The sequence below is a fragment of the Bubalus bubalis genome, chromosome 14 (genome assembly GCF_019923935.1).
Source record: "Bubalus bubalis isolate 160015118507 breed Murrah chromosome 14, NDDB_SH_1, whole genome shotgun sequence".
NCBI classification, from domain to species: Eukaryota; Metazoa; Chordata; class Mammalia; order Artiodactyla; family Bovidae; genus Bubalus; species Bubalus bubalis.
The window spans coordinates 63,744,306-63,757,757 of NC_059170.1; the positions used below are offsets into that span (position 1 = coordinate 63,744,306).

The window sequence follows — 13,452 nt, forward strand, 5'->3', positions numbered from 1 at the left end:
ATACATTGTATTCAATAACCATGTACATACTCATTTGTATTTTTAGTTCTATGAATTTGTATTAGTCTGAAGTATAAACAGGACTTCCTAGGAGGTGCAGGGGTAAAGAATCCACCTGCCAGTGCAGAAGACATAAGAGACACAGGTTCAAGCTCTGAGTTAAGATCTCCTGGAATTGGAAATGGTTACCTACTCCAGTATCCTTGCCTGAAAATTCCATGGACAGAGGAGCCTGGCAGGCTACAGTCCATGGGGTCCCAAAGAGTTGAACACGACTAAGCAACTGGATATACACACAAAGTATAAATAACCTAGGAAAAATAGAGACTGTATATATGGATGTTTTTATGTATGTATGTATGTATATTATGTTGTTACAGCCTCTTTAAAGTATATTCATTAAAAATGTTCTCACAATTTCTAGTCACATGTTATTTATGGTAATTTACTTATGTGTGCTCAGTCTCTTCAGTTGTGTCCGACTCCTTGCGATCCTATGGACTGTAGCCTGCCAGATTCCTCCACCCATGGAATTTCCCAGGCAAGAATACTGGACTAGGGTGCCATTTCCTTCTCTGGGGGATCTTCCTCAGCCAGGGATCGAACCCTGTATTGCATCTCCTGTATTGCAGGCACATTCGTTTCCACTAAGCCACTGGGGAAGTCCCAAAGTGAAAGTAAAAGTCGTTCAGTCATGTCCAATTCTTTGTGACCCCATGGTCTCCAGGTCAGAATACTGAAGTGCGTAGCCGTTCTCTTCTCCAGAGGATCTTCCCAACCTAGGAATTGAACCCAGTTCTCCCACATTGCAGCCAGATTCTTTACCAGCTGAGCCACCAGGGAAGTGCAAGAATACTTGAGTGGGTAGCCTATTCCCTTCTCCGATGGAATGCCAACCCAGGAATCAAACTGGGGTCTTCTGCATTGCAGGAGGATTCTTTACCAGCTGAGCTGCCAGGGAAGCCCAATTTACTTAACTTTATCAAAATGAGAAAAATTCACAGTATACTTATTATAAGTATGAAACCAAGAGATTTTATTGCAGATCTCGTCTTAGCAAACACCCTCCTCTAACAACACAAGAGAAGACTCTACACATGGACATCACCAGATGGTCAACACTGAAATCAGATTGATTATATTCTTTGCAGCCAAAGATGGAGAAGCTCTATACAGTCAGCAAAAACAAGATCGGGAGCTGACTGTGGCTCAGATCATGGACTCCTTATTGCCAAATTCAGACTTAAATTGAATGAAGTAGGGAAAACCAACTAGACCATTCAGATATGATCTAAATCAAATCCCTTATGATTATACAGTAGAAGTGAAAAATAGATTTAAGGGACTAGATCTGATAGAGTGCCTGATGAACTATGGACGTAGGTTCATGATATTGTACAGCAGACAGGTATCAAGACCATCCCCAAGAAAAAGAAATGCAAAAAAGCAAAATGGCTGTCTGAGGAGGCCTTACAAATAGCTGTGAAAAGAAGAGAAGCCAAAAGCAAAGGAGAAAAGGAAAGATATACCCATTTGAATGCAGAGTTCCAAAGAATAGCAAGGAGAGATAAGAAAGCCTTCCTCAGTGATCAGTGCAAAGAAATAGAGGAAAACAACAGGATGGGAAAGACTAGAGATCTCTTCAAGAAAATCAGAGATACCAAGGGAACATTTCATGCGAAGATGGGATCAACAAAGGACAGAAATGGTATGGACCTAACAGAAGCAGAAGATATTAGGAAGAGGTGGCAAGAATACACAGAAGAACTATACAAAAAAAAATCTTCATGACCCAGATAATCACAATGGTGTGATCACTCACCTAGAGCCAGACATCCTGGAATGTGAAGTCAAGTGGGCCTTAGGAAGCATCACTATGAACAAATCTAGTGGAGGTGATGGAATTCCAGTTGAGCTATTTCAAATCCTGAAAGATGATGCTGTGAAAGTGCTGCACTCAATATGCCAGCAAATTTGGAAAACTCAGCAGTGGCCACAGGACTAGAAAAGGTCAGTTTTCATTCCAATCCCAAAGAAAGGTGATGCCAAAGAATGCTCAAACTACCACACAATTGCACTCATCTCACACGCTAGTAAAGTAATGCTCAAAATCCTCGAAGCCAGGCTTCAGCAATAAGACTGAAGGCTTCTGAACTGTGAACTTCCAGATGTTCAAGCTGGTTTTAGAAAAGGCAGAGGAACCAGAGATCAAATTGCCAACATCCACTGGATCATCGAAAAAGCAAGAGAGTTCCAGAAAAACATCTATTTCTGCTTTATTGACTATGCCAAATTCATTGACTGTGTGGATCACAACAGGCTGTGAAAAGTACTTCAAGAGATGGGAATACCAGACCACCTGATCTGCCTCTTGAGAAATCTATATGCAGATCAGGAAGCAACAGTTAGAACTGGACATGGAACAACAGACTGGTTCCAAATAGGCAAAGGAGTACGTCAAGGCTGTATATTGTCACCCTGCTTATTTAACTTATATGCAGGGTACATCATGAGAAATGCTGGACTGGAAGAAGCACAACCTGGAATCAAGATTGCTGGGAGGAAATATCAATAACCTCAGATATGCAGATGACACCACCCTCATGGCAGAAAGTGAAGAAGAACTAAAGAGCCTCTTGATGGAAGTGAGAGAGGAGAGTGAAAAAGTTGGCTTAAAGCTCAACATTCAGAAAACTAAGATCATGGCATCCAGTCCCATCACTTCATGGCAAATAGATGGGAAAACAGTGGCAGACTTTATTTTTTTGGGCTCCAGAATCACTGCAGATGATGATCGCAGCCATGGAATTAAAAGACGCTTGCTCCTTGTGAGGAAAGTTATGACCAACCTAGATACCATATTCAAAAGCAGAGACATCATTTTGCCAACAAAGGTCAATCTAGTCAAGCCTATGGTTTTTCCAGTAGTCATGTTTGGATGTGAGAGTTGGACTATAGGGAAAGCTGAGTGCTGAAGAATTGATGCTTTTGAACTGTGGTGTTGAAGAAGACTCTTGAGAGTCCCTTGGACTGCAAGGAGGTCCAACCAGTCCATCCTAAAGGAGATCAGTCCTGAACATTCATTGGAAGGACTGATGTTTAAGCCGAAACCCCAATACTTTGGCCACTTGATGCGAAAAGCTGATTCACTGGGAAAGACCCTGATCCTGGGAAAGATTGAAGGCATGAGGAGAAGGGGTTGACAGAGGATGAGATGGTTGGATGGCATCACTGACTCAATGGGGGATAAGTTTGAGTGAACTCCGGGAGTTGGTGATGGACAGGGAGGCCTGGCATGCTGCAGTTCACAGGGTTGCGAAGAGTCAGACACGACTGAGCAACTGAACTGAACTGATGTGTCTATGAAGGAATTTAATGAATCTGTTTTGTGCAGCTCCTGATGATGTGCCTGACAATACTCCTGTGCTTCAGCATCAAGATTCAGTGTCAAAACTCCCAGTGCAAGTACAGAAACAGATATATTCTGGAGAAGGAAAACACGGTAGTAAGTACAACAGTTATAGATGCCTTTAAATTTTAAAAAATTAATCTTACCTGATCTTTTTTCTTTAGTTCATGAATATGTGTTTGAGCACATATAGCAATTTTGCACTTCAAATGTGAATAATATAAAAAATTAGAGAACTGGAACCATTTAACATTTGGCTGATATTTCTTGTTATAAGGCTGCATTATAGAGACACTTCTTGCTTATTAACCACCAAGGCCCAGTAACTGCTCAGTAGTCTTTCAAAGTGATTCTATACTTTCAGCCACCAATAAGATATTAGGGGTCCATAAGCTGGGTGAATACCTCAGATGTGTGGCTGTGTTCTTTTGCCACAGACTCCAATAGACATCAGAGAGACCTGTAACTTAAAAGACAGTGGATTCAAGAGGTCAAGGAAAAGCTTTTCCTGTGTAGCCATTTAAAGGGTCTCCAGGCCCTAGTCAGCATACAGGTCTTTTTGATAACCTGATTGCTGGGTGCTGTCATCAAGATGGCCATGTAGGGGGATGTGTGAGTACCAGTTTCTGAACAGTCCCACCAGTCATTGGGGATCCTTTGTATTCGTACGGGCTGAGAGCCTGAGTGTGACTAAAACTCGGGCAATTATTGCCTCCAGAGAGAGTCCTACTCTCCCTTCCCAGTCAGGAACTTCCCATGAGTCTTGGGTCCCTGTTTCTTGTCCCAGTAATATCCTAGACATGTTGCTACATATGGGTCAAAATGGCATCCAGTGCTGGTTGGGTAGTACCCTTGCCTGGACCAACTAGGAGACATTCCTTACTCTGCAGAAGGCTAGTCCTCCATCTGGGAGTGAAATTTCCTGGTCATGGCCTTGTGGAAGGACATTAAAGGAGTATTGAAAAGTATTTCACAAAAGGCAAACAGATCCTGATCATCTGTGTGGACAGGGATGCTGAAAAGGGCATTTGCAATAAGAATTGATTCAGACCTATTTTTCTGAACTTGGGCAAGAGTCACAGTGTCATCAGGTAATGGTGTTTCCAAACATTGTACTATACTGTTGAGTGACTGAGGATTGAGTTTCCAAGCACCCAAGGCCTTTTGGGAAGCTCAGATAATGAACCTGGGCTTCCTAAGCACAGCAACAATAGCAGTTTTCTTGTTGTTTTTGTTTGTTTTTAATTGCTGAGCCTGTTAATGCTCTTTTTGAGGGACAAAACTTCTAGCTGGTAGTTTGGTAGGTTTGCTATCTTCCATATGTCCCACTAAAATTTTCTTAACTACAATAATTTTGTTTATGGCTTGAATTAGGTGCTATCAGGTATGCATATCAACAATATGTCTCTAATAATAATCCATTCAGTAGTAGTGCCACAATAATGATATGTTATATCTGTAGTCAAGCTTGGTAGGGGTCTTGGTGGTGGTGGCTTCTGACAGGAAATCAGAGCCTTATCCATTTCTCCTCATTCTCATCCCAGGGATTTTGGGGGTCATAGTCAGCTGTGCATCGTTATCCCAAAAGTCCAAAATATGCAGTTCTTCCCCATGTGTACTTTGAACTTTGACCCTTTCATAGGACCTCATTTCCTCACTTTGTGCATAGGACATTTCATAGTCTTGTTTTTTTTATTTTTTTGTAGCGTCTTTGTTTTTTTTTTAATTTAAATTTATTTATTTTAATTAGAGACTAATTACTTTACAATATTGTATTGGTTTTTTTTTAAATGTAAAAAGTTTAGATAAAAATTGGTAGGACTCTATGATTCATTTTAGAATATCCTGGGAGAAAAAGGAAGAGCACTTCTATTAGTTGTAGGAATCATTACCAGGCAGACCTTAGGGAAGGTTGCCATTTGGCCTCTAAAGGACCCCATGGACTGTAGCATGCCAGGCTTCCCTGTCCTTCACCATCTCCCAGAGCTTGAAAGGATCACCATCTCCCAGAGCTTGAAAGGACATGAGTTATGAGTTTCTAAGTGGAGAACCCACTGATTTCTTCTTTTGCGCTCCCTTTGTTTAACAATAAGACCCAGAGGTTTATTTGGAAAAGCCCTACCAAATCCTCCAGTTACATGTGCTCAGTTACCATTTTACTGTCACTTTCTGTGATGATCTCTCTCTGTTATTTTGGCAGTAGTTACATTTACCCTGCCCAGGAATTTGTCAGTTAACATCTGGATTATGTCACTGACAAATGGATCTAACTTTCTGAGGAGGTTTATTTGAGCTAGATAACCAGCAGGAATGGCACTAATTAACCTAGAGTCTTGTTATTAATAACAATCTCATTATCTATCACTGTCACTCTCTCCTTGTAGAATCTGGGGACCACCAGTGTAGTTTGCAGAGATGCTGTTCTCTCAAAGCTTGGTCTAAACATGTGTTTTGGTCGTAGGGAACCCATCACTGTTGGGCCAAAATTTCAGAGCCCAAATAGTTCCCAGATGAGGAAGTAGGATGTGCATGTTCCTCTTAGCCTCCTTGATCAAATTTTCTGCTTTTAGGACACTCTTAAACAGGTCCACCCACACAGTAACACTGTTCTTGCTAACTTTAAGAAAATTACCTCCTTGAAATCAGTTCATTCCATACTTTGCTTGCTTAAAAATTTTATGAATTAGTAAAATTATCAGACTAGAAGTAGAAAGTGTTGAAGGAAAAAAAAGTAGGGTAAAAAAGATTCCTACTTCATCATGCAAGTGAACAACCCAAGTCTGTGAGGTCTCTTTATATCATGGACAATGCAATCTCAAAGCATTCTATATTCATTTAATTCAATCATGGGTCTCAGTAACTTGCTGTATTGTAGGCTGTCCATTGTTGTTGGTGCTGTGTGCTGTGCCTAGTCGCTCAGTCATGTCCTACTCTTTGCAACCCCATGGACTGTAGCCCACCAGAATGGGGACCTCATTAAAGTTGACAACAATCATTGGGTGCAACTGAGCTTGCAGAGGATGTGACAATTTTTAGTACTGTCATCAGAGGACAAGGAGTACCCAGGAATTGCTTCCGTAAATTTCCCAGAGTCCTTCTGTTAGATCACTAATTCCACCAGGCATTTTGGCAGGGATTCTGGGGCTAAAGAGAAGGACCATCATTAGCCCTCTAGCCCAGGAAGCTTGCATAAACAATTTGCTAGCCCTCTCCAAGAGTGCCCCCAGGCATTCCTAATGTAGCACTTCTTGAGACTCATAGCTGTTGCTAGCAAAGTGCATTGTTAGACCTTCAGACTCTTGCAGTTGACCAGCTAGTACTCCCCAACAGGCCTTGTAGTCCTCTCTAGTGTCTCCCCAAAACCCTGGGTGATCTTCATGCTTTTTACTTTTCCAGAAAGACATTGTGCTTAATTGGGCCACCCTGTCTGCCACCATTTGTCACTGAGAAGAGAGCTATCAGTTGTGAAGGTGATCTGTAAAGACAATGAACCAAACTGAAAGTAAAAGGCCTTTATTCACTTACTGCAATAATTAAGTAGGAGTCTAAACATGAAAGGGCACGAGCTCTACCGGTGTTCCCACCAGTCTTTCTTTCTCCCATGACATCTGGCAAGCATTTGATGTATTGGTAATAGGAGAGGGGAATGTCTCATTCTGGGTACAGATATTTGCACCACATCACATCACCTGTACACCATGTATACTACAATTTATATACATATATCATCATATACTATAATTGGTACTATGTTTTTCATTTTATTGAGATATATTTGACATATATCATTGTGTAAGTTTAAGATATACAGCATAATTATTTGATTTACATATATTGTGGAAGGTACTATACTATTGTTTGAACACTCAGATGATTTTGAATATCTTGTGATTACAAATGATGCTATAATGACCAACCGTATGCACAAGTATTTTCATTGGTTGGTCTGTACATATATATTATCCAAAAGCATAAATAATCTATGAACATTAGAGTCTACTATAAACATATTGATACCTGAGAATATTTATAAAACAAAGAGACAGCTTCAATAAATATCCATTAAAAATATTCTGTAAATTTTCATATCAAATCTATTGTTATGATACTTTACTTAGGACTTTATGCAAATGAGAGAAAATGTTTCTGAGTTTAAAATCTAGAATTTTTATAGTCGTAATTTTTCCTATTAAGAGACTTAAATTATCTCTTTATATAGCTCCTGATAAAGTGCCAGGTGGAAATCTTATACTTGAACATGAAGATTCAGAGTTAAAAAAACAAGCACAAGTAAAGAAACAAAGAACTTCCATAGGAGAAAGACTCAAGAGTAAGTATGATAATTAGCAATAACTTTATATAGTTTTAAGTTAAATATGTCAGAAGAGCTTTATTTGGTTCATAAATATGTGTTTGAACAAATATTTTGTAGAAATTTAAAACTTTGACATAAAATATGATAACCCTGATAAAATTATAGAACAAAAGCAAAGGTATTATATGTTTTGGTTGCAATTTCTTATCCTAGGATTATTACATGACCAAAGTCATGCTCCTATTATTCACCAACACCAATAATAGACCTCATAAAAAATATGTACTTTTTAGCCAGCTCTGGCAGATTATGGACTCAAAGCCCAGTGAATGACTTTGATGTGTGGTAGTGGCCATAGATTGCCATAGGCAAAGAGAGATGTAACTGAGGTTTCTAACTGAAACAGTGCTTGGAAATGAGAGGGCTCCATGAAAAGAGCACATAGGGCAGTCAGCTGAAGGGCTTCCAGCAGATCCTGCCCATCAAGGCCCCAAGCAAACAGTGGTCTTTGTGGGAACCTGATGGATGCTAGGTGATCCTGTGAGAGTGAGGCTGTGTCTGTGTAGTCCCACCAGTTACTCTAATGATTTTCATTTCAGAAGCAGAGAGGGTCAAAAGAATGACAGTCATTTTCTCTGAACTATGCCCCTTACAGATCATGCTCAGGAATTTTACTTCAGTTTTGAGTCCTTGTACCTTGTTATTAATGGCCTAACTGCATCCTACTTGTAAGCAAATAGAACATCCTGTTCTTTTGGCGTAGTGCCCTTGTCTGAGCCCACTAGGATAATTTCATTGAAAGAGTGGAAGGCTAGTGCTCCCTCCAGGAGCAGGACTTTTCCCAAGTCTTAACCTATGCATTGATTACAGATAGAGAATTTAGGGAGTCTCATGGGAAGATCTTGGTGGTGCACTATAACCCATACTGCATACATCAGACTAATCCTATCATCCACGTGGAGAGTGATGCTGAGAAGGGCATCTGTGATGTCAGCTTCATTGTACCAAGATTCTTTATCTTGAATGATATCTTCTGCCGGGAGCCGGCGAGAGACATTCCACTCGTGACAAAGGTCATGAGGAAGGGGGCTCGGCATACGCAAAGGCGGGATCGAGCCTCGGGAGTGCCCCCGGATATTCTCGAGCATCTACCCCCCAAAAAACCAGAGTCTGCCTACTTTATTGCTTTGTGCTCTCACCTCTGACTTTACTGGGGGCTGTCCCCCACCACCATCTCACTCTCTCTGTCAAAGAGTTAACTTATAGCTCCAATTAATAAAGTTTCTGGGCAATTAGGAGTGTTTAAATCCAAACCCCTCAGATGGCTCTCTAACTCGCCTGACAAGTTTACCCGGACACCTACAGCTATGCATACGATTGTTTACAGTCTCCCAGCCTCCAGAGGCACGGGAAGCTTAAGATATTCAAATAGCTTAGAGCCTCTCAGAGAATTAGAAACTGTCAGAATAAAACTAGTAAAAGATTTCATTGATGAGCCGATGTTTGTTGCCAAGTTTTCACATCCCCTGAATTGTATCCTTGAATGTGCATTAATTAATATAGTTGGTATGTAGAAAAAATAAGTAGTGGCCTGGTGTTAGTAACTTTAGACCCTTAAGGTAGTAAATTCTTTCCTTTGTAAACCCATTACACATCCACCCTATAGGAACGTAATCTTATCTTCGGAAGATGGCGCCAAACCTTAAAATAATTACTCTTAGAGAAAATAAGTCTTTGTTGATAAGTGCTTGTCAAGAGTCATAAAATGTTAATAGGCCTCTGGCCAGAAGATGATGTAAATCACCTAAACCATTTGTATACGATAAATCTGCAGGAAAGAAACCCTGGTTTTTGATAAGCATCAAAGACTGCTGATTTTGCATCCCCTATTATCCTCTATGTGTAACTTAGGGTATAAAAGCCCCTGTTGAAAATAAAGCTATGGGCCTTGCTCACCAACGCTTGGTCTCCCCATGTCATTCTTCCCTTTAACTTCCAGCTGAGTGTCCATCTGGAGCGTGGATATCCTCTGCGACCGTTTATTTGCCTGGGCTTCTAAGACCCACTCGAGAAGGTGTCTAAGGTGGGGCACCTTCCGCTATTCGAGAGGGCGCCTGCGGCCTCCGTGGTCAGAGCTAACCTGGTGTCACGGGTTATATTGATTTTCCGCGTAAACCAAGCCACTCAGCTTCTTTTCTCCACTGAATTTTCCTACTGAGCTATCCTCATTCTATTCCTCTTTATTATATCTAATTAACATTTGAATAGGCCGCCTAGCCGTCTCTCCTTCGAATACCCTGGATCAGCCGGGGCTGGACCCCGGCAATCTTCTCTAAATTTCACAATGTCAGGTACCACTGGTGACAGAGACAGCTCTAATGCTTTTTGTTCAGTTCAATTCAGTCGCTCAATTGTGTCCGACTCTTTGCAACCCCATGAATCGCAGCACGCCAGGCCTCCTTGTCCATCACCAACTCCCGAAGTTTACCCAAACTCATGCCCATCGAGTCGATGATGCCATCCAGCCATCTCATCCTCTGTTGTCCCCTTCTCCTCCTGCCCCCAATCCCTCCCAGCTCAGAGTCTTTTCCAATGAGTCAACTCTTCGCATGAGGTGGCCAAAGTATTGGAGTTTCAGCTTCAGCATCAGTCCTTCCAATGAACGCCCAGGACTGATCTCCTTTAGGATGGACTGGTTGGATCTCCTTGCAGTCCAAGGGACTCTCAAGAGTCTTCTCCAACACCACAGTTCAAAAGCATCGATTCTTCGGCACTCAGCTTTCTCCACAGTCCAACTCTCACATCCATACATGACCACTGGAAAAACCATAGCCTTGACTAGACGGACCTTTGTTGGCAAAGTAATGTCTCTGCTTTCGAATATGCTAAGTTGGTCGTAACTTTCCTTCCAAGGAGCAAGCGTCTTTTAATTTCATGGCTGCAGTCACTATCTGCAGTGATTTTGGAGCCCCAAAAAATAAAGTCTGACACTGTTTCCACTGTTTCCCCATTTATTTGCCATGAAGTGATGGGACTGGATGCCATGATCTTCGTTTTCTGAATGTTGAGCTTTAAGTCAACTTTTTCACTCTCCTCTTTCACTTTCATCAGGAGGCTTTTTAGTTCCTCTTCACTTTCTGCCCTAAGGGTGGTTTCATCTGCATATCTGAGGTTATTGATATTTCTCCTGGCAATCTTGATTCCAGCTTGTGCTTCTTTCAGCCCAGTGTTTCTCATGATGTCCTCTGCATATAAGTTAAATAAGCAGGGTGACAATATACAGCCTTGACGTACTCCTTTTCCTATTTGGAACCAGTCTGTTGTTCCATGTCCAGTTCTAACTGTTGCTTCCTGATCTACATATAGGTTTCTCAAGAGGCAGGTCAAGTGGTCTGGTATTCCCATCTCTTTCAGAATTTTCCATAGTTTATTGTGATCCACACAGTCAAAGGCTTTGGCATAGTCAATAAAGCAGAAATAGATGTTTTCCTGGAACTCGCTTGCTTTTTCGATGATTCAGCGGATGTTGGCAATTTGATCTCTGGTTCCTCTGCCTTTTCTAAAACCAGCTTGAACATCTGGAAGTTCACGGTTCACGTATTACTGAAGCCTGGCTTGGAGAATTTTGAGCATTACTTTACTAGCATGTGAGATGAGTGTAATTGTGCAGTAGTTTGAGCATTCTTTGGCATCACCTTTCTTTGGGATTGGAATGAAAACTGACCTTTTCCAGTCCTGTGGCCACTGCTGAGTTTTCCAAATTTGCTGGCATATTGACTGCAGCACTTTCATAGCATCATCTTTTAGGATTTGAAATAGCTCCACTGGAATTCCATCACCTCCACTAGCTTTGTTTGTAGTGATCCTTTCTAAGGCCCACTTGACTTCACATTCCAAGACGTCTGGCTCTAGGTGAGTGATCACACCATCATGATTACCTGGTCATGAAGATCTTTTTTGTATAGTTCTTCTGTGTATTCTTGCCACCTCTTCTTCATATCTTCTGCTTCTGTTATGTCCATACCATTTCTGTCCTTTATCGAGCCCATATTTGCTTGAAATGTTCCCTTGGTATCTCTAATTTTCTTGAAGAGATCTCTAGGCTTTTCCATCCTGTTGTTTTCCTCTATTTCTTTGCATTGATCGCTGAGGAAGACTTTCTTATCTCCCCTTAATGTACTCCATTAAAATACCCTAAACTCAGTAAATCTCACAGTGGGGACATGGTGGGGGTTGTGCTAGTTGATATAAAAAGTACATTTCTACCAATAACATATTCTTTAATAGAAACCACAATATTTGGGGTTTGTAGAGGCCCAAAGTGTATTTACTCATAGTTGTGTCTGGAAAAGAGTTATGGTAAAATAAAACTATACAGAATTATCTGTTTCCTCCTCATCCTTCTATAATGGCTATGGGAATCACAGAGATCTGTTCAGCAGTATCCAAAAGGCCCAAGAAATGCAATTTTTCCCCTCCTTACTTGGAACTTTGTAAGGGTATGTCCTCAGGTCCCCACTGGAGACGTAGAGACCTTGTCTAATGTCTAGTTATGTTTATTTATGAAGGCTTACAGGTCTGAGTAAAAGTAGGAAGCGTCTGTATTGATGGATCTTACAGGTGCTACTGTTACCAAGTTAAACAAAATTACCTCCTCCATCAATGAATCAAACCACCCAATACATGTAGTATTTTAACTTGGGTCCATACTCCATAGTTTTTATACACATGTACATATATTCATAGACACATACGTGTGCATGTGCACATAAATATGCATATGTTCATGCATACTTATATTCAAGAAATCATGAGGACTCTCAGACACCTTTAGTTTTAGTCTCTCAGGTCTGCTTGCCTTCCTTCATTTCGTGTGTGTTTTTTCCATGGTGTTAAACCTGACTCTTACATCAACAGATTTATATATTTGCTCCAATTCCGCAGTGCTTCCACCCCTGTTACAGAATTACTTAGCATGTACCACTACCAAAAAAAAAAGAGAAAAGGCTACTGAAAATATTTAGTGATCTGGTTTCTGTCTTTCCCCCATTCTCTTGCCCAAGATTGAGGGTATGTTTCAAACACTGTATTTATGACTAATTGGGATCATTGTTGGTTTTTTAACCCTTCAGTAGGTTCATTTCCAGAGAAGGCAATGGCACCCCACTCCAGCACTCTTACCTGGAAAATTCCATGGATGGAGGAGCCTGGTGGGCTGCAGTCCCTGGGGTCACTAAGAGTCAGACGCAACTGAGTGACTTCACTTTCCCTTTTCACTTTCATGCATTGGAGAAAGAAATGGCAACCCACTCCAGTGGTCTTGCCTGGAGAATCCCAGGGACAGGGGAGCCTGGTGGGCTGCCGTCTATGGGGTCGCACAGAGTCAGACATGACTGAAGCGACTTAGCAGCAGCAGCAGTAGGTTCATTTCATTTGCTTTCAGTTTTCATTTCCTCTTCTTATCCTTGTTGGTTTAGTTCTATTTTTGAAATGTATGCAACATATTGACCTACTTACCAAAGGTGTACTTAAGAGCATCATTTCTTTCCAGTGCGTCTCTCTGCATTCCCCAGTCCTCGCTCTCTCTCCCTTTCTTCTTATGCTTATCTTTTCTGTGCTTCATCTTGTAAAGTTAATATCTATTTTTTCATTTTTCTGATTACTTCTTTCTGAACCAAAAGTTAGCATACTACATACCCTTTAAAAATTTTTTTTCCACTTAACATTA

The 13,452-nt window shown here is 41.0% G+C and overlaps 1 protein-coding gene across 2 annotated transcripts in view; it reads left to right on the forward strand.

The window, feature by feature from the left end:
- CCDC7 (coiled-coil domain containing 7) overlaps nucleotides 1–13,452 on the forward strand; it is a 263,556-nt gene that overhangs the window by 160,714 nt on the left and 89,390 nt on the right. For both annotated transcript variants that reach the window (XM_044928180.2, XM_044928181.2), the window contains 2 exons: nucleotides 3,395–3,505; nucleotides 7,629–7,739. In XM_044928180.2, coding sequence (XP_044784115.2) covers nucleotides 3,395–3,505; nucleotides 7,629–7,739 — 222 coding nt within the window. The remainder of the gene's footprint in view (nucleotides 1–3,394; nucleotides 3,506–7,628; nucleotides 7,740–13,452) is intronic.